General features: G+C 41.9%; 1 protein-coding gene and 1 long non-coding RNA gene across 7 annotated transcripts in view; one reads left to right on the top strand and one right to left on the bottom strand.

Moving 5' to 3' along the window:
- The window catches only part of ADAMTS9 (ADAM metallopeptidase with thrombospondin type 1 motif 9), a 195,313-nt gene that overhangs the window by 110,315 nt on the left and 60,535 nt on the right, over nucleotides 1–24,463 (top strand). For all 3 annotated transcript variants that reach the window (XM_027863777.1, XM_027863776.1, XM_027863778.1), the window contains 2 exons: nucleotides 1,132–1,293; nucleotides 4,220–4,396. In XM_027863777.1, the coding sequence (XP_027719578.1) occupies nucleotides 1,132–1,293; nucleotides 4,220–4,396 (339 nt within the window). The remainder of the gene's footprint in view (nucleotides 1–1,131; nucleotides 1,294–4,219; nucleotides 4,397–24,463) is intronic.
- The window catches only part of LOC114044359, a 15,956-nt gene continuing 7,923 nt past the window's right edge, over nucleotides 16,431–24,463 (bottom strand). For all 4 annotated transcript variants that reach the window (XR_003569218.1, XR_003569219.1, XR_003569217.1 and 1 more), the window contains one exon: nucleotides 16,431–16,461. This is a non-coding gene — a long non-coding RNA (uncharacterized LOC114044359). The remainder of the gene's footprint in view (nucleotides 16,462–24,463) is intronic.

Below are 24,463 nucleotides of genomic sequence, written 5' to 3'. Positions count from 1 at the left end.
ACTTGACATGGAAGCTTCATTTCAACCACTAGATATTCACCAAGTGCAGGATTTGGCCCGTTGGTTGTAAAGGAATCCCAGCAGTGGAGTAGAGAGCAGAGTCGATATAAACACTTGGAGTTTTGAATGACAAAATCTTTTTTTTTTTAATCTTATCCCCTTGACCTTTCAGAAAGATGCTGTGAAGATGACATGAAACAATAAATGTGATCGTGTTTTGAAAAAAACAGAGAAAAAAAGTTTTCTTTCCCTCCCCCCCTTTTAAAAAAAATGCCTTTTTTTATCATAGTCATTCTTGGATAGATGCTTCTGTCTGCACTACATACCCCCTCCCCCCCCCCACACACAACACACAATCTGATTCCTCCCATGTAGTAAAGAAAAACAAGTAAGCAAATGCAGTTCACCAGCTCCATTGACTACATCTTACCATATGTTCAGGACTAGGAGGGGATGGTCTGGCTGCCATGGTAGTGCAGAGCACTGCATTTTAGGAAGAAGTGTTTTAATGATTAGATGAGTTGTTAACTTTTGAAGAAACAAGCCTTAACAGGCTTGGAATCAGTCTCTTTACAGATGGGCTTAAAGTACTCCCAAAGAATGCTTGCTTCAGTTATTACTCTTCATTCAAGTACTAAACCTACTTTTCCATAAGATCCGAGATATTAGCTGGAAGGGATCTCAGAGAACCTCTGGTTCAACCCTCTCATTTTACAGATAAAGAAAGTGAGACCCAGAGCAGTTAAAGAGACTTGCCCAAAATGACTCGGGTAGTAAGTGACCAAATGCTAGTTTCACTTTCTATTTTTCCAGGATCCTTACTGGTTTTTCAGTTATTTGGAATTAGCTGTTAAGCTTTTCATTTATAGTTGCACAACCCTTTTTTTGAATGCCTGCCCTCCCATACATTCGAATTGCCTAAATGTTTAGAAAAAGTATAAAACATGCCTCTTGCCCTCAGGGTGCTTAGAGTTACTCAGCAGCGTGTAGACTACAGTGGTTTTCTCAATGATGGCTTCCCATCATTTTGTCAATTTTCAGGATACTCTTCATCCCATCAGTCCATCACCTGAAGTTACCTCTTCTTGGTAGTCAGGGATATGGATTAATTTCTTGAATTGATTTCTTCAGTGCTCTAGTACGTGTGCTGGTGGGTTCCAGCGGCGAGTCGTCGTCTGTCAAGATGAAAATGGATATGCTGCAAATGATTGTGCGGAGAGACTCAAACCTGATGAGCAGAGATCCTGTGAATCTGGCCCCTGTCCTCAGTGGGCTTATGGCAACTGGGGAGAGGTGAGATTACCTACTGCCTTCTGTTTACTTTGTTGATGGAAGTGGTATCAGTCATTCCAGGCTAATTGTCCCATTGTTGGTTTGATTGGGGTGGGGAAGGTGTGGAGACAGTCCCAGGGGGGAGTCAAGACCTGAGATTTCATTCCAGTTGGAACCTACCTCCAAGGAATAGCTCTACAGGGATGCCTGTTGCCAACCCCTGTAATTTATCTCATTAGAGAGCTGCCTAGGGGCAGGCATTAAGAGATAGTTACACAGCCATTGCATGGCAAAGGAAAAAATTAAATCAAGTTCTTCCTGACTCTGTGACCAATTGTCTTTCTACTAAATTAGGCTTTCTTTCCTATAGGTTATACATTTTAAATGAGGTGCAAACACCTATAAATTCTGCCTCTGGCATTTACTAATCAACCAAGTATTTATGAAGCTCCTACTGTTTGAAAGACCTTTAGTAGGTTAGGGGAATAAAAAGACAGCACCCTCCCTCAAAGCCTGTTAACCTATGTTTCTTTATCTGTAGCAAAGTGGGGATGATATTACCTCCCTTTTCCCATCTGTAAAATGAGGATGATACTACCTTCCCTATGTGCCTTACAGGATTGTCAAATGAAACAGTATATGTAAAGAGCTTTGCAAACTTTAAAGCTATGTGTCAGCTCTGTCATTGTTGTTCTTATTAAAATCATTCATTTGGATCATTAAGGCAAAAATCTTGAATTATCAGCAATTTTTCTGGATCTTTCAGGAAGATACAGCAGCCAACCACTTGTGGCCTTTTAAAAGTGTTTTAATGATTAAATGAGTAATTAGTAGTTAATGTATGAAAATACTCACTGGAGTAGTATTGACTTTTGCCTCATTATTAATGGGCTTAAAGTATTCCCAGAGTTTATTTTCTTTAGTGAGTAAATCTTTTTCTCAAGTCTTCTTTTTATTTGAGTATTAAGCCTACTTTTTCATCCAATCATAGATTCTCATGATCCTCAACCAAGGTGAGAAGAAACCCCAGAAACCATCTAGCCTCTAATCCCCTTATTTTACAGCCGAGGAAACCGAGATCCAGGTTGATCCAGGGACTTGTCCAGGGTGATAGAGTAGTAAAGGGCAGAACTAGGGTTTCAACCCCAATCCCCTGACTTCAACCCATCTCCCTTCATGCAGTGTGCTGCTTCTGTTCATGGCTTCTCTGGGTTCAGAACAAACCCAATATTCTGAATTTGGAAAGCTTTAATACATGCAGTGCGATTATTCCCATCTGAACTGTGTTTTGCACTTTGGAGTGAATAATTATTAATGCACCTTCTATTTTTTAACTCCTCAGCTGTTGTTTGTTCAAAATTCTAATTTGCTGGGACATGAAAGTTTGTCTTGAAGTACCTAAGCCCATTTCTAGCAACTTTTGAATTCACAGGATAGAACAAAGAGAACTTGTTGAGTTCTCTTGTCTTAACTATACATTTTATGTAATAAATATGAGGATTGAAGGTTGGAAAAACCGTGACAAAGTACACCTGAAACCCTTTGAGCCCAGTGGGTAATCATTTTGAACACTCGCCTCCCTAAAATCATTTGTTTATGTTCAGTTGTGTTAAACATGTAACTAATAAGCCACAAGCAGCAGTCAAGATTTTGATGGGCCTCTATCAGCTCGTATTGGCAGACTGTTAGGAAAACAGAAGAGGAACCTCTTCTTGGCATCGTATGTACATACTGCCAGTTTCCCTGAGCTCCTCGGAGAAGCCAACCCTTCTCTGCCACAGATTTCTCCCCTGGGATTATGACAGGGCTTCTGCTATTGCAGAACCAACAAAAGAATCAAGAGTTGTGTGTGATTTATGTTGTCATCACCAGCCAGAGAATGCCGTTTCTGTGGGAGGCCTGGCTCCTGATGTCATGACATCAGGGAAATGAAATCCCTTTCTCCCTAGCCCTGTCATCCAAGAGGCACAATTGTGTTCCTGTATCAAAAGGCTTTGATTTCATCAGAAATTAGAACGTCCCTTCACATTCCCACCAGTTTGCTTATTCAACATTGCGGAATGCAGTATTCAGGGAAATGGAGTCAGCTTCAAAACCATTTGATGGAATCCTAAAGATAATATTAGATATTGGAATAAGGAATTCCTTGAAATAGTTGGCAATTCTTAGTTGTATATGCTTAGATTATTCTTAGATAGTATTAGAAAGTTTTGGCACAAAGCAAAGAGCCAACGTTCTAGAGTCAGAGGTACTGAGTTCAGATCTCCTCTCTGGCACTTCTTGTGAAACCTTGGGCAAGTCAGCTCCCTGAATCTTACTTCCTTCAACTCTAAACTGAGGAGTTTGGACCCTATGCCCTCTGAGGTCCCTTTCAGCTCTAAATCTAGGGTCCTATCACATAAAGTCTCCCTTCACCTTTAGTCGGGTGACCTTCTGTTTATGTTGATCTCAAAGGAAAGGCAGTGAATTGCAATGGGAAACTATTGCCCATAGTGTTTTGTACTTAAAGAATTCCAATGTTCTTTCCACCCCTGCAGGTGGCAAGCAGGTTCATGCTTGAGGTGCTGTGGTTGGGGAAAAAAATTCCATCATCTGGTTACCAACATGCTAGTGATGGTCCTACCTGAACTTAGGTTGGCTTATCTTTAGACAATAATCCCAGAGTTTGTCTAGGAAGTACATATATACCTTTCTAATTTGTCAGGACCCACTAAAGCCTGTGTTTGCTGGCTTAGCCCTCTAGCCCTCAGGTCACTTCCATATCAAAAGGAGACATTAGAGTAGAACGTTGGTGGAGACCTTCATATTCTCCATTCAAAGGATGGCCTTATTGATCAAACACCTGCCTGTCCTCTGTTATCATGGGCTTCCATTGTGGCTGAGAAATTGCCATTGCATCCCCTGTTTGTGGTTGCGATGATCTTCACCCATCTCCATTGCCTTTCAGTGCACAAAGCCATGTGGTGGAGGAACACGGACTAGATTGGTGGCTTGCCAACGTCCCGATGGGGAAAGATTTACAGACCTGAGCTGTGAAATTCTGGATAAACCCCCAGATCGAGAGCAGTGCAATACTCATTCTTGTCCTCAAGATGCGAGATGGAATTCTGGCCCTTGGAGCTCGGTACGGCCCTAAATCTTAATGTTTGTTCGTTGGTGTCTAGGTGCTCCGTAACCCATCTAAGTAGCCATGCCCTGTGCTCTGGTGTTTGGGGAAAAGCCACTGGGACAGATGCTGTTTTGTGTCTGCCAGAGCCTCTTTGACTGGTTATAGTGGAAGGGATGGTAATTCCGTCAGGTCACTAGGGCCTTTTAGATGCACCAGAGAGAGAACTTAACAATGAGTTCCCTTCCCCCTTCTTGGCTCAAAAGGGCAAGTACATGTCATAAAGGACTTAACTAAAACAAAGAAGAATATAGTCCACAATTTCACATTTATACACTATACCCAGTAGCAACTATGGGATGTACATTTCATTGTACCTCTATGACTTCATCAGTACAAGCCCATCCTCCCCTATCCATCCATGTAGACTATGACCCCATCTGTACTTCAATAGAAAGTTTCATGAATTAGTATGAACACCCCCACCCAAAAAAAAGACATCATCCGGTTAGCAAGTCCTTTGGTGGTGGATCTCTTATGGTATATTAAAAACAAAAAAAAATTTTCTGATTTTGGCAGACTGAAGATGAGCTCAAAATTTTTCTTTTCCAAAGTTAAATACTGGTAGTTTTTGTTTGAATATCTTTTGTACAAGTTGAACTTTTTGTGGTTCTTTTTGTCTTGTGATTGAATAGGGTAATAATCTGCTTATTGAAGCCAAAGCAAATTTGGATTCCACTCTCTGATGATAGCCTGTGTCCCTTATTTTTTTACCTTGAGTGACTGTGCAGAGTGACAGGCTTAGTGATTACTGAGACTGTTGTCTATAAAACAGACAAAGTGAAGATGATAGTAGAATCAAGGATTCAGGGGCAGGCTAGATGCCCCAAATGTTTGTGCTTATGTTGACAGTCAAACCAGTATCACCGCTTTTCCTCCCATCTGCTCTTAATGATTATTGAGGCTGTCCTTCAAACTATGCAAAACGAACATGGTTGGGGGACTGGTGACTTGGTGACTGTCAAGATTCTCCAAATGTTTTCACCTGTCTTAAGACAGTCAAACCAGTTTGACTTTCCGCCTTCTCCCACCACCACTGTCTCCTTGATTGTCAAGAGTATACAGAGCAAAGCGAACACAATGGTGAAACTGGTGATATTGGGACTGTTGAGATGTTTCCACCCCCATCTTGACCACAATCTTAATGGATCCGCATCTATAAAGAAAAGTGAACATGGTTGTAGAGCTGGCGATTTGGTGGTTGTTGAGATGTCCTCAAATGTTTTCTCTTATATTAAGACAGTATTACCATTTTTCCTTTCTGATTCTAGGCTTCTGTTCCTACTGACAAATGTGCCAGTGTAAATTCTATGCACAGCTCTTTGTAAACAGAATCAATGACTGTGTAAATATAGTATTTCACTTAAGTAAATTGTACAATGGGGGGGGGAAGGAGAGACACCTGCAATCTGGGATGGTTGCTCAGTAAATGCAGTAGATTTTCACATGAAGACAGTATTTGCACTAAACTCAGATTTAGTATTATATTGAATTGTTGTTAGATTATGGTTTGTTTTTTTTTAACTCAGAATGTTTATGAGAAATATTCTCAGCAGTTACGAAGTAAGTCACATGATGGGCCCACTTATGGACATCACTGGTACTTCATGTCATTTCTGAAGACGTAATGACTCTGGTCTCTGAGATGAAGTTATAAGCGCTGGTTATGTAAATACAGTACTTAGAATAAGTCCAAGCCTAAAAGATTTAGAATGTAACCTTATTTACCATTAGCTGAATTGTGAGCATAGAATTCTTGACAAATGCCTAAGAAGAGGATCTGAAATGCCATTGACTCTCTGAAATCTACAGATCAGTGGTCTTCCCCCCTAGCATTATTTGGCTTCTGACAATGGGACCGAGGGATGCTTTGTGGAAGATCATGACGTCTTCCATGATACTGACTTAGAAATATGAGGATCAGTCATCCCTAGGTCCCTTACTAGATAATCCTGCATGCTTGAGTTTATTTTTAGCATGTACTTATGACCTCTTAGCATGAGTTCCATAAATTTAGCTAACCCTTGATTTTCAAAATTTCCTCTTTCAAGCTTTAAGGTGGAGGGTGGGTAGTCCCGAATTCACTTTTCCCATGATTTGGAGAATAGATCTATGTTTACCCTAGCTATATACCCTTTAGTTCCATAAATAAATCTTCGTACTTTATTCTACACAGAAAGAACTTATTTGGGAAAACAGAAGAGGGGAGGGGAAGAACTTCATAAAATCATTGTGTATTAGAAGAGGAAGGGAGAGGGGTTTTTTGCTCCAGCCTCTTGTTTTTACCATTAAGAAAACTGAGGCATAGAGAAGCACAGAGTCTTTTTCCCATCGTCTCATAGCTAGTTAATACTTTGTACAAATCCTTGAAAAATGTCACTTCAGTGGGGCCCAAGCTTAAGTTACTCCTCAGATTTCCACAATTTGCTCCAAAGATAAGGACCTAGGGACTGTAGACTTAATGTTTTTAGTAAGTAGAAGGGAATATGTCCCAAACATTGCCAGCTTCCTCCCTCACCCGCTTTGTGTATCTCTTCCATTTCTGGTGCTCCCAAATGGATGGATTTTTAGTACATTATCTAACCAAAGCATTTAGTTTTCTAATTGGCACCCTTATTTATGATTTCAGTAGTGTAGGGAACGCCCAGATGAGGCAACTCCTTTTACCTATGCAGGTCAGCGTCTTCTCTTCCACTTAGAGTCCAAGACTTGCCTCAAATGCTGTTAACTCGCCCAGGGTCACGTGGCCAGGATGTGTCAGAGGCAGGATTTGAATCCATGCCTTCCTGTCTTTGAGACCAACTTTCTATCTACTCCACAATTCTGCTTCTTATCTTGGGGCTTAACTCTAGACCAAGACCTAGAACTGGATCTCGAATGCAAGTCTTGATGGCGTGGCTCTCCACACCGAGGCTCACTGCCTCTCCTGATCCCCTCTAGGAACAGCTAGACTGCTTTGCTAAGGCTCACATCCATTCATGTATAAGGAGAGACTTAAGCATTAACATTTAGGTTAGACATTAGAAATGTGTATTGCTTTAATCGATTTTAAAATGTATAATTTGTGATATTGAATTGAAATGTTTTTGCAACTGCTCACTATTTTCTGAAACACTGGCATTGCAGGAGAAACATGGTGCTTTGTTACCTTCATTCACAGAAATGGATATGTGTCCTTATTTGTTCACATACGTGAACAGCTAACATTGATGTTAAAAGTGCTTTAAAAACTCAAGTGGCTTTCTAGGTAAAGTGACCATTGTCCGTGTGCATCTTTAAAATTACTTACCACCTCGGTAACAAGTGAGACATCGTGGTTTTAATCACAATTTTAAAAGCTTAAAATGTAAAATACTTTATTCTAATAGCTACATTGGTTATGAACAGATTGTCCTAAATAGATTTTTGTTATTCCAAATTCCCATGGCAGACTTGATGTTCATTTCTGTGGGTGGTATGGTAATATTTCTTCCCAACTCTAAATTGATTCGTACCTCAGTCAGTTCTACCAATAGCCATAAACCTGCTATAGGCATTTATGTTTGGTGTTTCTATAATCAGAATTGCCAATCTTGCCAATACTCTACTTGAGGTGATAACACGTTGCTTTGAAATAGGGCTTTCAGCAGGTTTCAGGAAGTGACCGAGTCTCACCATTAGTTTCTCAGAGCTGTGCTTTCTCTCCAAAATTACGCCCACAAAATGGAATCTATCCAAAAAAAAATCACTCCTCCAGGCTTCCTTGTGTGCAAAAGTTTTCAGTAACTTAAAGATATGGGCATAGCTTCAGGCTGCAAACTCTTCCAAACCTTTCCACCAGGCTTGTCAAATAGGGCCTTAGATTCTCTAGCCTAGGTCCCCTGAGGTGAAGGGGCTTATGAGGCATGGCTTAAATCTCTCTAGAATCTGGGTACCCAAGTTTAGCGTCTTCTTGAAGAAAAGATGCCAAAAATATTTAAAGAAATTCATCTGCAAAAAGTTCTCTTCAAGTTTCTGATAATGTTTTATTATTGAATTCTGGGTTCTGGAGAGACTACAATGGGAGAAAGCCCCTACCCCTAATCCCTGGGAAGGAGAGGCGTACTAATGAGTATGCTTGATGATTCCTGGAGGAAGTCCTCTGGAGAGTTCTAGATAGTGGAAGCATGGTCAGGAGATGGTAGAACCATCAGAATTCTAGAATGCCAAGATAATGGATTCATGTTTGTAATTAAGGTGAATGAGGGCACAGAATGGGTCTGTGACTATTCCCTAGGCTTTCCCTGCATAGACTTCATTATACCAGTAGAAACCGCTTAGGTCAGTTGTTCATGACAAACCTATAAACTCTTCTGTGACTGAGGTCTGGTTTAGGTGCCTTTGAATTGATACTTATCAACTTGGATAATAGAACTGATGAGCTTTAAGGGCCAAAGAACTGGGCTTGGGTTGCTCCCTAGCTGACTTATGGATTTGTGCCTACCTCATTTTCATGTTAAAGTGTGCAACTACTGTATGTAGTATGAGGGAAAAGTTTGACTTTGGTGTTTTTAATCACCTCACTGCTTCTAGTTATTAAAAAAAGAAGATTGTAAATATTTTTACTATCATATTTTTGAACACCTTTAAAAAAACAACTGAACCTAATATTGCCTGACTATCCTGAGCAATATAGATTTCTATGTATTTATATGTAATAAAACATATTTATTTTTCCAACATTGTTATTTAATTTCATATACCATGTTTAAGAATCAGTGTTTCTTGGCAGCCTTCAAAGACAAGTAGAATGTAATCAGAAATGCATGTAAATATTTCCTTGGAGCTAATAAAAAAGATACATCTGCATTTTGTAAATTCTACCCCCTCCCCCAAGAAATCAGAGTAACCAAATGGCAATTTTCATGTAATATGAGAGTTTCATTTGTATACGTTGTATACGTTAAATATTTCTGACTTCGAAATGGTACTCGATTATATAAACAAATTTGGGGGCCAAACATTTTGTTGGTTTTTCTTTTCTACTACTCATCGTACTGATTCTTTGGGTCTCAACTATAAAATATTCATGAATTTCTTATTGTGCTCATGTTGATAATCTTAAGCCATAGCTGGTGGGCAACATTTGGTTGGGAAGAATGACTCCAGAGCATAGAAAGACTATCGGCCACCTTTTCCATATGCCTACCATGCATGAATTTGATTAGGTTATAAAAATACTTTGTTTCTTGTATTCAAATAACAGAAAAAGGTTTAAGGCATATCTCGGCTTTCATTTCCATTCACTTGAGACACATTTATTTTTTAAAAAAGAGTAGCTCGCAAAATAGGATAAATAGAAAAGGTGTACAAGAGCATGTCCTTTTGAGAAAAAGAAGAAAAATAATTATTTCCTCAGGGATGCTTCAGACGCAAGGCAGTGTGGCAGAATAAATGGTACAATGGAGAGACCACTGGCTTTAGAATCAGAGAATCTGGTTCAAATCCTGCCTTTGATGCTTACTACATCTAAGACCTTAAACAAGTCACTTTAATCTTCTTAGGTCTCAATGTCCTTATACACAAAATGGGGAGATTTGATGTGGTGTCTTCCAATTCTAAATCTATAACCTTTTGAGTTAGGAAGACCTGTGTTCAAATCCTGCTTTTTACAGGCAGGATTTATTAGCTATATAACCATGGACAAATCACGTAAACTCTGAGAACTTCAGGTAAGTTTCTAAGACTTACCTACTCAGTTATAGACCTGTTGCAATCAGTATTGGTGGATGGATTCCTGTCCCAATGAAGTCATAGATCTTTAATGGATTGAAATATTGATTTCATGGTAACTCTCAATGTTAAGATTTTTTTTTGTCTGATAAATTAGGGTCAAGTCAATATTTTCTTGGAAGGAAGTGAATTCTCCTTAGGGAAAAAAAATCAGTACATGTAAGGTGCTCATTGACTGTCATAGGGCTATAAGCTAACCACAATCCCACATGTTGACATTCTCCCTTCCAAACACAATGCAAGCTTGAAAGCTAAAAGTATGAAAGTGGAATCCTACTTAATGCCACCCGGGGGAGGCTTGGGGATTGGAGACAAAAGGTGGCCCTTGTCATTCATTTCCCTCAGCCCTTGACTAACTTGACTGGCCATCCCATTCAAATCTTTGAAATAACCAGATTGACTATCCTGAGGTCATATGGAAATGGATTCTCTTCCTTAGTGAACTTTTAAAACTTTGAATGTAGAAAATATTGAAGATGTGGGTGAAATCCAACATTCACCCCAAATCAACAATACTTGACTAATTTTAACGTTGGCTCTCAGATGACAGAACAAGAATTTTACACATTCTTATCACTAAATTAGCACTTCTATTTAAGAACAAAATTAATTGATACTTCACAAACGTAGATGAAAAGTCTTCTTTTAAATCTAGGTAATGGGAAACCCTATCTCTTTTTCTTTATAGAATTTAACATTGGCCAGATCTTTCTAGGTAGTAGGCTAATTTATATTAGCATTAAGCCAATGTTTAGACTTTTTTCATATATAATATTCATAAAGGAGCATTGTTTTGTGTTTTCATGTATGTTTTTTGAACCTAAGAAATACAAAGGTGGGATAAAGGAAACAGAAATTTCAGTGCCTTTGTGATAGGTACATTCTCTTTTCTGAGAAAAGGCATATTCAGTGTTCATAACCAAAGTGAGAGAAATACAGAATCCTAGGCTTTAAAAATAGAAAGAACCCTCTCATCCTCTTCCGAAATAGGTAACCAAAAGTGATTATAGAATTGCTCTTTAGGAAGTTAGTAGTATGTAGGAGCTCCTTGAAGACAACCATGCTTTAGTCATTTTTAAATCCCTAGTATGGTAGCTTCCATCTAAGTGTTCAATAAATGTTTGCAGAATTTACTATAAAGTTATTACTGAGTCTTCGAGCTTTACCCCCATCCAGTCTACTCAGCATATGGCCTCAGTTTCTTTGGATTAGGTATAATTTGTCAGAATTAGTAATCAAGTATTTTTTGAGGCCCCGAGGCAATGACATGCATCTCAAAGGCATAATCCCTCCCTCCTACAAAGTGACATTTCATAGCAGTCTCACTGGTATCCCTCCCCCCCCCCCCCACCCAGCCCCGCCGCCTGCATTTTTCTATTTTTGCAGTTTTACGTGGGCTGAAGGAAAGAGGTTGGTTGTTTGACTCTGAGGGAGAGTATGTTTGCTTGCTGATTCACGTCACTGGGATAGCCTTTGTGGAGGCAATGGGAATGGAGAAGAATTTTGGAATGTCGAGTGGGAGGGGTGGCAGTTTATTCCAAGCTAAGCTGGTAAGAAGAAAAAGACTGGAGTTGATGGATTTGATTGAGACAAAGAAGGGAAGGAAGAATCAAAAGTTTTCTCTTATTACCTTGCCATCTCCCCATTCTCATTCCACCTCCTTTTTAAGCTAAAACTACTGGGATTCAGGTGCTGTTTAGAGAAAAATAAAAGTGAAATAACATTTTGAGTTTTACTCTTGTAATCCAACCTGCATGGCCCCTCCCCCCAAAAAAAACACATCGCAAATTGCCATTAGCACATTCTTATATCCACAAGAATTCTTGTATAGTTCTTGTATCCACAACACCTAACATAAAATCTGGCATACAAAAGGAGTTGAATAAATACTAGTTGGTTGAAGAATGGGATAGATAAAAGCTTGTGGCCTGACAGAATATGATAGAGAGGGAAATAGTGTTAAGAATGCTAAATTTGGTGGCAAAGGACCTGGGTTTTAATCCCAGCTCTGCTACTGACCGTTTGTGTGACCTTGGGCAAGTCATTTGATTTCATGGGTCTCATTTTCCTTTATGATAAATGATAAGGTTGGACTTCATGAACTCCAAGGTCCCTCCTAACTATATGTCAATGACCCTATGACAATACCAGGAATAGACAGTATTAAATCCTCCATACAAAACCATCCTTGGATTGATAGCCTTTTTGAAACAGATTTTGCCCAAATTATTTTCTGTAGGTTAGGGGAAGCTTTTATGTAACTGAGAACATGTGACCCTTCCAAAACCTGGAAGACCAATAAAATGGGCTTCTTCTCTTGTATCTAATAAAGCAACAGCATCAGTCAAAGGATCAGAGAGAAGCAAAAAATATATAAGGTTAAAGAAATGGGTACTTTATTCATCTCCATTGTCAATGGTGGGGACTTTGATCCTGAAATGAATGTATACTCTGCCATCCAGAGAGACTCATTCCAGTCCTACCCCCAATCTGGTTATTTTACTCATGCCAATAAAAGAGCTAGAAAGAGTGAATTGTCTTTTCTTTGCGGTGGTAATGGGGAGGAAGGAAGAATGGAGCCATGGTAGTGGGCACCTTACTCACAAAGCTAAAGTGATGCCTCATCAGTGAAATTTTCTAAATATGTAGGCCAAGAATTGGGAAACTGAGGAATATGACTAGAGGGGTGTGCTTGTAACATAGGAGGCATGGGCTTAATGACCTGATCCATCCATGCCCCCTCTCAAGGTAGGAAGGGAGAGAAGGACATCCACAGTGTTGAAAGGCGATGAGCCAGCTGAGTAGAATACTTTCCACTTATCAAAATATTTGAATAAAGAAAATTTACTTCAGTTTATTTAGGGTCTCCAAATTGCCTAACCCAAGGCTTAATGATTAGCCTTCCCTTTGCTACCTTCTGTTCTGGGTGGGGAGGTTGGGGTGGGGGTGTTGTTTGCAGAAAGCTAGAGGGCATTCCTGAGGGTGTGAGCCTAGAGACAGCATGAGAAGAGAGGGAAGGACAGAATCTCAGAAACCATCTATCTGGGTCAAGCTTAAGTGTGGGAAGGTCAAAGCAGCTATTAAAAAAAAATACTTTCCTCTTCTGTGGGAGCTCATAGGTCAAGTTTCTCAGGCTAGCAATCTCTGGTGAAGCACTGCCTGATTAAGCTCTCCAGTGGGCCAGGAAGATAAGCTATGTTTTAGAAAGGTCTTGTGATCGAAGATGTTACATCCCCCTTTTTTGTGAAGAGTTGAGAAGTGTGGAGAAAGATGGTTCTAGTGGACTTTTCCCCTTTTAATCATGGAAGAGAAAATAGATGAGTAAGGTTATTATTTTTTATGTCACACTGGGAGGTAAATCTGGCCAGTACCAAGTTGTATAGGTCCACTGTGTCTGTTTAGTTTTTTAAAAGACATTAAAAAATACTTGAGAATTGAATTGGTCTCTTAATACAATTTTTAAAGTAAATTCTTTGATCTGTAGTATGTTCTGTTTTGGGGGTTGGGCCAGAAGCTTGTTTGTAGATCACCTGGGTCCCCTGGTACTGGTTATGAAAACCACCAGAATATATTCATATCCAGAGTTGTAACTAGAATTATTTGCACACTAGGGTAACTTGGGTTGGGTTACGTGGTCCTAAATGAGGTGCAGTCATTCTGTGAGGGGTGGCTCACTACCTTTGAAAGGCTTGGGAAACAAGGTGGACCCTGAAGAGGGAGGGGCACTCCAGTGAGGTAACCCTGAGGGTAATTGCCCAGGCTCAGTGGCTCCAGATGTTGGTGTGGGCTAGCAGGAATGTCCGGCATTATAGAAGGAAGAACATATTCCACATTTGAGAGACCTGGGGCAAAGCCCAGTTTGCCTGGACTAGTTACAAGTCCATTCATATGCAACCCAAACCTGTACCCAGCACATCAAGGGATTAAGGTGTGTCCAACACCATACATGTGCTTCTCAGTGTACATTGCCATCGAAGCCTGAAATTGAATTTGCAGTGGAATAAATCAGATCACCAAAGATTTGCATCTTGAAGTGACCTTACAGGTCATCTGATCCAATCCCTTCATTTCACAGGTGAAGTAACTGAGGTGACCTGACTAAGGTCACAAAGGTATGAAGTGGTAGAACCAGGAACCAAACCCAGATCCTGTGACTCCATACCTCGCACTCTTTGAGTGCAGTGTGATAGATCTAAAACTTATTTCTAAGAGACCTTACTTTCGTCTGGCTAGTAGCTGGTTTCTTTAATGAGATAACCTGAGCCCTAATTACCACCCATTCAAATGAAGCCTTACCTAGAGGCACTTCTTTTCCCTTGGTGCTCTGGCCAGTCTATATACACAAGTGAAGCCAGAAAATTAGCCAGGCAACTCAGTACCAAGTACCCTAACCCTAAGTTATGGTAATCATTGAACGGATAGATGGTTTCCATCCAAAGATCACCAAGGTCCGATCCTGTTCTTTCATCATGTGATTCTATGATTTATAATTCAAATTATATTTAAGATACCTTCCTCAGTTTTACTTATATATACACAGCCCCCCTACTTTCCATAACTATATTCATAAATAGGTACACTCACAATTTATTAATTAGTACAGTGTGAGTACCACAGGAAGTTAGTAAGAGTCATGTTATCCCAACCTATGTTAGGACTAGATTTTTTGTTTGCTTGTTTTTCATCTCAACTCTGAAATAGGACCTAGAGCTGGAAGGGGCCTTAGAAATCCTTAAGCCAACCCCTCATTTCAGATGATGAAAGTGAGACCCAGAGAGGTTAAGAGATTTACCCAAGGCCACCCAGGTTGTAGAGCCAAGATTTGAATCTGAGTCATAGGATTTTGAATACGTTGCTCATTCCCATCACACCATGACAGATAAAGATGGGTGGTGGTTATGAAAAGCATTCATTTGAAAAATTAATTTGAGTGATAAGCAAGCAGTAAACAGGATCCTTTGAAACTGAGAAAAGTTTGTGTTTGGTGTGCATTAAACAGTCTACAAATGGGTGACCAAATTAGCATGGCTTTGTCTAATGGTTTTAGGCTGTTCAAGAGTAGGAAGGAGAAGGCAGACAGAGGAATATGTAACACCCAAGGTTGTGGGTTGGTAGAGATGGACAGTAGAGAATGTCAGGGGCAAACAGAATTAAAGGATCCTAGCTTGCTAGTAAGCGTAGACTTAGAAGAACTTATTACAGGGGCTAGGCCAGGTAGGGAGCCAAGTAAAGCAAAGAGAGGAAGATGAGGTCACAAAGGGGGCAAAGAATAGATGGGAGAGATGGAAAGGGGGAGAGTAAGAACATCGTTCAGCAGTCAACCTCACTGGAGGCAGAACATTGCTGTGTGATGGTGTGGTTCTTGGCGTGGCTCTGTTTGTGGGTGGCAAGTTGAGATGAAGGTTATGGACTTGAATTAAGAGTCATCGGGAGGCCAGAGGCCTCAAAGTTCTTTGGAGTAGCAGCCAATCTCCTGACATCTTTTTGCTCTCTTCCTGACCCTTTTCCTTTCTCGTTTCGTTGTGCCTTTAACCACTCTTCACCCAAACAACTCTCCTCAATGAAAAATGATTTAGAACGGTCTTGGAGTTGAATGGTCATGGTCAAAATGGGAAACTGTCCTAGGAGATAGGGACTACACCTGAGGTTTCATTGATGCAGGGAACTCCCAGGTGAGGACATCTCCTCTCCTAGTGTAGTCAGCATTTCCTCTTCAGCTAGGTAGTTGCTCAGAGATCTAAAAGGTGTCACTTGCCCAGGATCACACAGCTAGCATGTGGCAGTCAGAATTTGAACTCAGGTCCCAAGATTTCTAATCCAGTGTCCTTTTCCACTAAACTATGCCAAAGAAAGGCTCTGTGAGGAAGTTATGGAAAGGACGCTATTCCATCAAGTCTTCCCTCCAGCCCTTCTTCTCGCTCTTTTTCTAGTGTCCCCTAGTTACACCAATCCTTTTTCCCATTGGCCCATAACTCCCAATTCGGTAAGCCTTTCTTCCAGTATGTCCATAGAAGAGAAGGTTTCCTTTCAGTTTGCTGTTCCTGATCCTTTGTGGTTATTATTTGGTCGTGTCCCTCTTCATGACCCCATTTGGGATTTTCTTGTTAAAGATACTGGAGCAGTTCGCCGTTTCCTTCTCCAGCTCATTTGACAGATGAGGACACTGAGGCAGACAGAGCTAGGTGACTTGCCCAGGGTGACACAGGTCAGATTCAAACTCAGGCCTTCCTGACTCCAGGCTCTGTCCTCTATCCACTGTGTCATTCTTAGCCCTAGGGAAAAATCAAAGAAAAGTTAAGAGCCAGCAATTCTGTATCTAAGCTGACTGTTCGAAGTGAAAGACCTGCCATGTCCCTAATCGCTGGGCTAAATGAGGGAGTCTCTAACTTTCCCTACTCTAGGACAACCCCCCCCACACACACACACCCCAGAGGCCATTTGGAACTCTAGCTGTGATGCCCTTAGACTGTCTTGTTAAAGCACAGGAATAAGGATAGCAACTCCTTCTAGCAAGGCAGAGGACACTTTCTCTGCAAGTTAGCCCTCTTAATGCGCTGTCTAGAGCACAGTATCTTAAGTGTCTCGCCTGGGTTCAAAGGTGGAATTTAAACCCAGTTCTTCTGCCTTCGAGGCCAACTCACTTCAGTCTTTGGAAAGAAACTAATTGTGAAGAGTGTGCTTTTCATGCAGCTTCATTTTCTCCAGGAACTCTCCCTTTCTGTCTCTGTTTCTTCCTCCCCCCATCCTCTTTTTGTCTCTCTATCTTTCTGTCTCTCTCTCTCTTCCTCCCTCCCACCTCTTTCTGTTCTCTCTGTGTCTGACTCTCTCTGTTTCCCTCTGTCTGTCTGTCTCTCTTTGTCTCTCTTTGTCTTCCTCCCCTCACCGTCTTTTTGTCTCTCTGTCTCTCTCTTCTTCCTCCCTTCCACCTCTTTCTATTCTGTCTCTGTGTCTTGTCTCCATGTCTGTCTCTGTCTCTCTCTGTCTGTCTCTCTGTCTCTGTCTCTTTCACTCCCTCTCTCTCTCCACCTCTCCCCCCCACCCCGTCTCTCTCCCTCTCTCTGTGTCTGTCTCTCTCTCTGTGTGCCTCTCTCTCCCCTTCTCTAGATATACAATTTTTTTAGGGCTCTGGAAATTTGATATATTTTAGGTGGCCATTTTTAACCTCTAATTTGCATAGTGACATCCTAATAAAACAAAGCCAGTCCTCCAGGCACAGCTCACAAGCCCCAGAAGCCCTTACTATTTTTTCCCATCAGCTTTTCCCCTCCTAGCATTCTTCCCTCCGCACACATATTCTCCTTCCCCTACATCCCCCACTCAGCCTCAATGCCTTAGGGAGTGATGATCTTTTCGCTGCCTTTTTTTCCCAGGGACAGCCAAGCCCTCACTCTGAGTCTTGCCAGCAGCTTCCAGTAAATATTTGGCCATATACAAAGTACTCTCCTTTATCCACAACAAGCAGGTCAAGGTCCAGATGCCTTTGAAAACTGAAGGGAGTTTGGAGGGAAAAAACCAGTGCTGTTTGTTTTCCTTGAGTTTCAAAAGAAAATAAAAACCTCTTGCCTGGCCAATTGGGGGCTTTCTGGGGCATGATCGTCTCTTTCTCAGGGACAGAGTCATTTCCCTCTTGGCTGGTCTCTTGTTAGTTGGGAATGTCCTGGGCTGCTTGACGATGGCAGGTCGTGGCTGTGATGTCAGGGAGAGCGTCCCACTGTGAGGATATGCGCGGTGGCTGACCTACTCCAAGACGAGCCATGTGGAAACTGACTCCCTACAGTGTTCCTCACTACTCCCTGTGGACCAGTAATTCCCAATCTTTCTCAACTGATGACATTGTTTCCTTGTTTTGTGAAGATGTGATGGGTCTGCAGCTTCACTATACCATCCCCTCCAAAGTTGTATGTCATACTTTTTTGAACTTTAGAGAAACCCTCAGGCTAATTATAATTCATTGGGTTTTTTTTTTTTTTCAGGAATCAGTTGAGGTAGTTAACCTCTAAGGTCTTGTCCGACATTGAATTCTATCAGTCATAGGATCATGAATTTAGAAGATGCCACCCCTTCCACCACCATTTTAAAGAGAGAAAATAAACAAAACCCTGCAGCCCAGAGAGGTGGCATCTGAAAATGGGTCCTCTGACTCTAGCGCTGCAACCCCTTCCATTATACCACACTACCTTGCAAGAACAAGCTTTGATTCTTGACTCTGTCTTGGGGACAAATCACTTTACTCTCTTTGGAGTACAGTTTCCTCACCTCAAAAAATCGTGGGGTTGCATAAAGTGACCTTTAAAGGCAGCCTAGCATGGTGACTGGAACTTGGTGCTAGGAAGATCAGGCTTTGAATCCTGACTCCGAAAGGGGCAAGTTGTTAATATTTTTTTTCATATTGAACTTTTGGTACTCCTAGGCTAATAGAGAAGTCTCCAGCTTCTCAGTCAGGCTTCTCCTTCTACCCTTCAGTCTTGCGACTATGGGCATGTCATGCAATCTCTCTGTGTCTGCCACCAAGAAGTTTCTTCAGAATTTAATGATATGAATGAAAGCAGGAAAAATGAAATCAGTCTTTTATCTTCACTCTCTGTACTACCGGGTTCCATTAGGCTTGTTGTTAGGAAAATCTCCCTCACAATTGGAACTCTCAAAGTAAAACAAAGCTTCCTGGGGGGGGGGAGCATCATAGGGAAGATCCCCCTCGATGGGAGGTCTCCAAGCAGAACAAGCGTGACCCCTTGCTGAATGTGTTGTAATAGGGATTCTTTCAGCCGTGGGTTGAACTACGAGACCTCTGGGGCCCCTTGCAGCTCTGAGGTTTTTTCGTTCTGTTGCTGTGTTTTGTAGTATTTTCTGATTTCTCTTAAGACAATGGGAATCATGGGAGTTGGTAAGGATCCAACCCAGGATTAGTAAACAGCATGAACCACACTGGAAACAGCACTGGGTTTAAAGGCAGATGGCCTCAGTTCAAACTCTGACTCTGCCGTTTATATTATGTGACCTTGGACAAATCACTTTATCCCAGAGGGTCGTCAGATTCCTCCCCTATAAAATGTGGGGGTTGCGCTAGGCAGCTAGGCAACTTCTGAAGCCCCCCCCATACCTGTCTCTCCTCCAGTGTGTGATTGTATCCCTTGAAAGTAGGGGTAGGGCTGGGTACATATGATGAAGCACAGCTCTATTGAGGCTTGGATTTCCCACCACCTTGGTTTAAGGCTTGGGAACTCGTCCGAAGCCATTCAGGCTAGGAAAAAAATGTGAATGAGATTTCCAAGGATGGGTCAAAAATATGAAGCCTTGAAGTTCACCAGCCACTAGGAAGCCCCAAACCCACAAGGCGTTTTTCTCATTTTGTAGATACTGTAAATGTATGTTCTTGTGCTTAGGGCTGCAGTGTTATCTGTAAGATAATAATTATAATAACTAACATTTATGTAGCTATGTATTGGGCACTGTGCTAACAGGCTCTTGACAGTTATCTCCTTTGATCCTCAAGACAACACTGGGAGGTAGTTTTTCCCATTTTATTTATTCCCATTTTATTATTTTTCCCATTTTATTCCCATTATTATTATTCCCATTTTACAGTTGAGGAAACTGAGGCAGATGGCAGTCAAGTGACTTGTCCAGGGTCATAAGGTCAGCATGTGTCACAGCCAGGACTTAAAACTCAGTCTTCTTGGCTCCATGACTGGCAATCTAACCACTGTACTACACTGCCTCTTGGGCTTTTGTTAGTTCACTTTCGTATCAAGGAAAAGAGTACTACACTCTGTGGAGTAGGTGCTAGGACCCCAAGAGGTCACATTGCTGAATATGACAGTAGACACAGTCTCCCTTGGATCGGAGGAAGTTCTTGTCTGAACATTCTGTTGCAATGTCCCACGATAGTTGAAGATTCAGAATTGTTCCCTCTCCCTTTCATAGAGCAGGGGTCACAGAGCCCTTAGCTCATGGCAGTCACTTTTTCATTCATTTAACTTTTGAAAGGACAGCCCGTCAGAGGAGCTCAGTACTCCAGTGATCTGCTGCTCCATGTGGGCTGCCATGAGCACATTTCTTCAGTACGTAAAGTCTCAAAAAAGTCTTCTGAAGTATTTCCACTCCTCATCCTTTCTTTTCCATTTTGCCAGTTACTTATTAGAAAAGAGCTAATGCCACATTTGCTGATGCTCTTTGAGTCATTAGAGGGCTTTGGAACAGGAGCCCAGGGCACATGTTTCAGGTGATTCATTGTTTGGGACAAGAAAGAAAATCAATCTCGATTCTTTCTCCTGGCAAAGGTCACTGACAAAAAAGCCATAAACACTTCTGGTTGCACTGTAGCCTTGAGACTTGAAAGGAAAATCCATCACTAGAGGGAAGGAGCAGCAACTAGGGTCCTAGCCATCATCATAAGCCTAGGAAACTGGACGATGAGCCCTTGACATTAATGATTAATTCCATTTTACGTGGAATATCCAAACTTAATTTGATGGAAAGGAGTGAAGCAGTGCTGGGCAGTGGTCAGAACTCTTCACTTGGAGGTGGAGGAATTGAATTCAAATACCCTTCCCCACCCCCACTGCCATTTATGACATGCATGGCCTTTTGCCAGTTACTTCCCTTCTCTGCGCCTCAGTTTACATATCTGCAAAATGAGGGGGTTGGACTTGTGACTCATAAAATTGGGCAAACTGCTCTGCTAACATTATCTTTCAGAACGTGAACGTAGATACAGACCTGGAAACGTCCAGGTCATAGAGCCCAGCCTCTTCATATCACAGATGAGGAAACTGAAGCCCCCAGCTGTGAAATGACTTCAGTCATTCAACAAGTACTTACTATGTGTCAGGTACTATACCAGGCACTTTGGATACAAACACAAAAAGGGGAAAAAAATCTCTTCTGTCAGGGAGCTTACATCTGGGGAGTGAAGGAGGCAGTAATAGCATGCATGTATAAATATATACAGCATAAAAATAAAGGGAATAAATACAAATAAATACAAGGTACTTAAGTATAGGGCCAGTGGGGTGACTCCATAGTGTACAGAACACTGGGCCTGGAGTAAGGAAATTCATCTTCCTGAGTTCAAATGTGGCCTCAGACACTTGTTAGCTGTGTGACCCTGGGCAAGTCACTTCACCCTTTTTGCCTCAGTTTCCTCATCTATAAAACGAGCTGGCGAAGGAAATCGCAAATTACTCCTATATCTTTGCCAAGAAAACTCCAAATGGGGTCACAAAGAGCCAGATGTGACTGAAATGACTGAACAACTTAAATGTGATGTCATTTGCTGGGGGGTAGGTAGAGGAATGTTAGCAGTTGCAGGGATCAGGAGAGAATGTATTCCAAGCATGGAAAATGGCCAGTGAAAATACAGGAAGTCAGGCGGTGGAGTGTGCAGGGAACAGTGAGAAGCATAGTTTGTCAGGGTTAAAGAGTGCAGGAGTGGGATTAATGAGCAATGAGGCTGGAAAGCTATGTCAGGGCCAGGTTATGAAGGACTTCTTATATTAAACAGGGGACTTTCTAGCTTGTATTTTTCTAGAAGTAATAGATAGCTACTGGAATTTATCCCAGGGTAGAGAAATAACCTTGGGGCTTTAGGAAAATCCCTTTGGCAGCAGTGGAGAGGATGGGCTTGAGTGGCGAGGGATTGGAGGCAGGGAGACCATTGGAGGACCATTCCTGTAATCTGGGTGAGAGGTGATGAGGGCCTAGAAGAAGGCGGTGGCTGGGTGAGTGGAGAGAAGGGGAAGCGGAGATGGGAGTGATGCTTTGGCAATTGATGGGAGAGGGAAGAGTTGAGGATAATGTCAAAGATGACCCTGAGAGACTGGAAAAACAATGGCACCTTCAACAAAAATGGGGACGCTCATATGACTTGGGAGGAAAGAAAAGGTCTCTTTTGCAGGTGCTGAGTTTGAAATGCATCCAAGACATCCATTTTGAAATGCCTAGTAGTGGGGCAGCTAGGTGGCACAGTGGATAGAGCTCCAGCCTTGGAGTTAGCAGGACCTGAGTTCAAATCTGACCTCAGACACTTGACACTTACTAGCTGTGTGACCCTGGGCAAGTCACTTAACCCCGATTGCCTAAGCAAAAAAAAAAAAAAAAGTGCCTAGTAGGCAATTGGTGATGCATTATTCAAGCTCAGAAGAAAGACTGGGGTTGGATAGCTAGATCTGTGATTTATCTGCAGAGCTGATTTCTGAGCCTGTGGGAACAGATGAAGTTACCAAGGAGAGAAGCTAAAGAAGAGAAGGCCCAGGACAGAGCCCTGAAGGACAGCCACAGTTAGGCGATGTGACATGGTTGATGAGTCAGCAAAAAAATCTGAGAAGTGATGAGAGAAGCAGAAGGAGAACCAGGAAAGTGGGGTCCCAAGAACCCTGAGAGAAATGAGCATCTGAAACAGCCAAATGCAGAGAAAGGTTAAGAAGATAAAAAATTGGGAAATTTATCATCAGGTTTGGCCGTTAAGAGACCGATGCTAACTTTAGAGAGAACAATTTCCTAAGGTCACAAAAGCAGCCTTGTAACAAAAAGTATCATTAGCCCCATTTTACTAAAGAGGATATTGAAATTCAGAGAGGTTATGTGAGTTGCCCAGGGTCACACAGCTAGGGAGTGTCAAAGATAGGTCAAATCCAGCATTCTCTCCACCAAGCCATGCTGGCTCTCCAAATGCTGCTGTCAACAAAAACCAAATGTCTCAGAAACAGCTCTATTTTTCCTAGCATCGGAGTAGTTAGTACCTGATGGTTTATTCAGGGGTGGGGAACCTGTGGCTCAAGGCCACATGTGGCTCCACAGGTTCCCCATCCCTGTGATAAGATACAAAGACAGTATAGGTGCTATTTGTAGATGGTTAGATACATTGAGCCAAATGTTGAGGGCTGCTTGTGGCCTTTCAGAATCATTAGGACTAGAAGCTGTGTGGTGCAATGGAAAGGGCCAAAAGAACTGGATTTTGTGCTGGAAGGACCTGTCAGAGACCAGCTACTCCAAGCCTCTCCTTTTAAGAATGAGGAAATTGAGTCCTAGGGAAATGTCCTCTCTTGCTCATTTGAGTAGCAAACCCCCTATTCACACTCTGCCCAATCTGCCTCTCCATCTAGCCCTCTTCACCGGGCCAGGCTCCCATGGGTCAATCAGCTAGTTCTGAGAACTTGGGTAAGACATTTCCATCCTGAGCATCATTTTCTTCCTCGATAAAACCAGGGTTTGGATGAGATAAGATCCTTTCCAACTAAGGTCCCAGCTCGACGTTTTATGATCCTCTTAGTTGTGATCTAAGTCTAATAGTCAAACCTCTGACCGTGTAAGAACTTGTTCACCAACATTTCTCTGCTTTTAAAAAAAATCATCAAAATATATTCTGAGAACCTGGATGTCTTCCAAATGCCTCCAGATGGATTCATTGTTTTCCTTACTGGTTACAAGTCAAAGGTAATGACATTTGCACAGGAGTGCCCATTCAAAATATGTTAACGCTTCATTTGCTTTCCAGTGACCTTAAAAAGTTCTGTGAATTTAGGCAGGGAAATCCCTGGCCTCTTGCAGAGAGCTATACTAATCAATCTCTATCAGTCCAGGGTCTACCCTGGCAGAGAGGCATACTAATCAATCTATATCAGTCCAGGGTCTACCTATCATGAGTTGCTTGTTTTTCCATCTTTACAAGATAAACATTGGCTGGTGGCTGGATTGCGGGTAGTATAACTGAAGGGAAAATGATGCCGTTAGCCAGAGCAGTGAGACTGTCACCGAATTCTACACAATTCCCAGAAGCTGTGAAAAACCCTCCCGAGCATCACTGTAGCATAGATAGTCATCCTGTGATCTAAGACTATTTCTTTAAGAAAGGTGAGGAAGCCGGTCCTCCATGCTGAAGAAACCCCGTTCTGCCAGCTTCCCTCAGCTCCAGCCAAACGCTCCATGTGTGTTTGGCGAGACTCCCACTCTTGTACTCTACGTTCCAGTCAGACCAACCTCCTTGTTACTTCTAGCACATGGCCCTAGCGCTCCTCCTCCCCCATGTTTGGAATGGCCTCCCTTCTCAGCTTGACCTTTTAGAATCCCTAACTTCCTTCAAAGCCCTTCTCCAGGACTCCCATTCCTGATTCCCCCTGGTCATCTGTGCTCTTCCCGGCTCTGAACCTTTGTAGCTACAAATACAGATAACTTCCTATATGTCTATGGACTTTACTTTGTGTAGAGTTTGTATCTGCGGGTCACTGTGAGCTGCCTGAGGGCAAGCTGCCTGAGGGCAAGCTGCCTGAGGGCAAG

The sequence above is a fragment of the Vombatus ursinus genome, unplaced genomic scaffold (genome assembly GCF_900497805.2).
Source record: "Vombatus ursinus unplaced genomic scaffold, bare-nosed wombat genome assembly UNPS02014773.1, whole genome shotgun sequence".
Classification (NCBI taxonomy): Eukaryota; Metazoa; Chordata; class Mammalia; order Diprotodontia; family Vombatidae; genus Vombatus; species Vombatus ursinus.
Note: the sequence above shows the minus strand (reverse complement) of the source record. Positions and strands in the feature narration are given on the sequence as shown.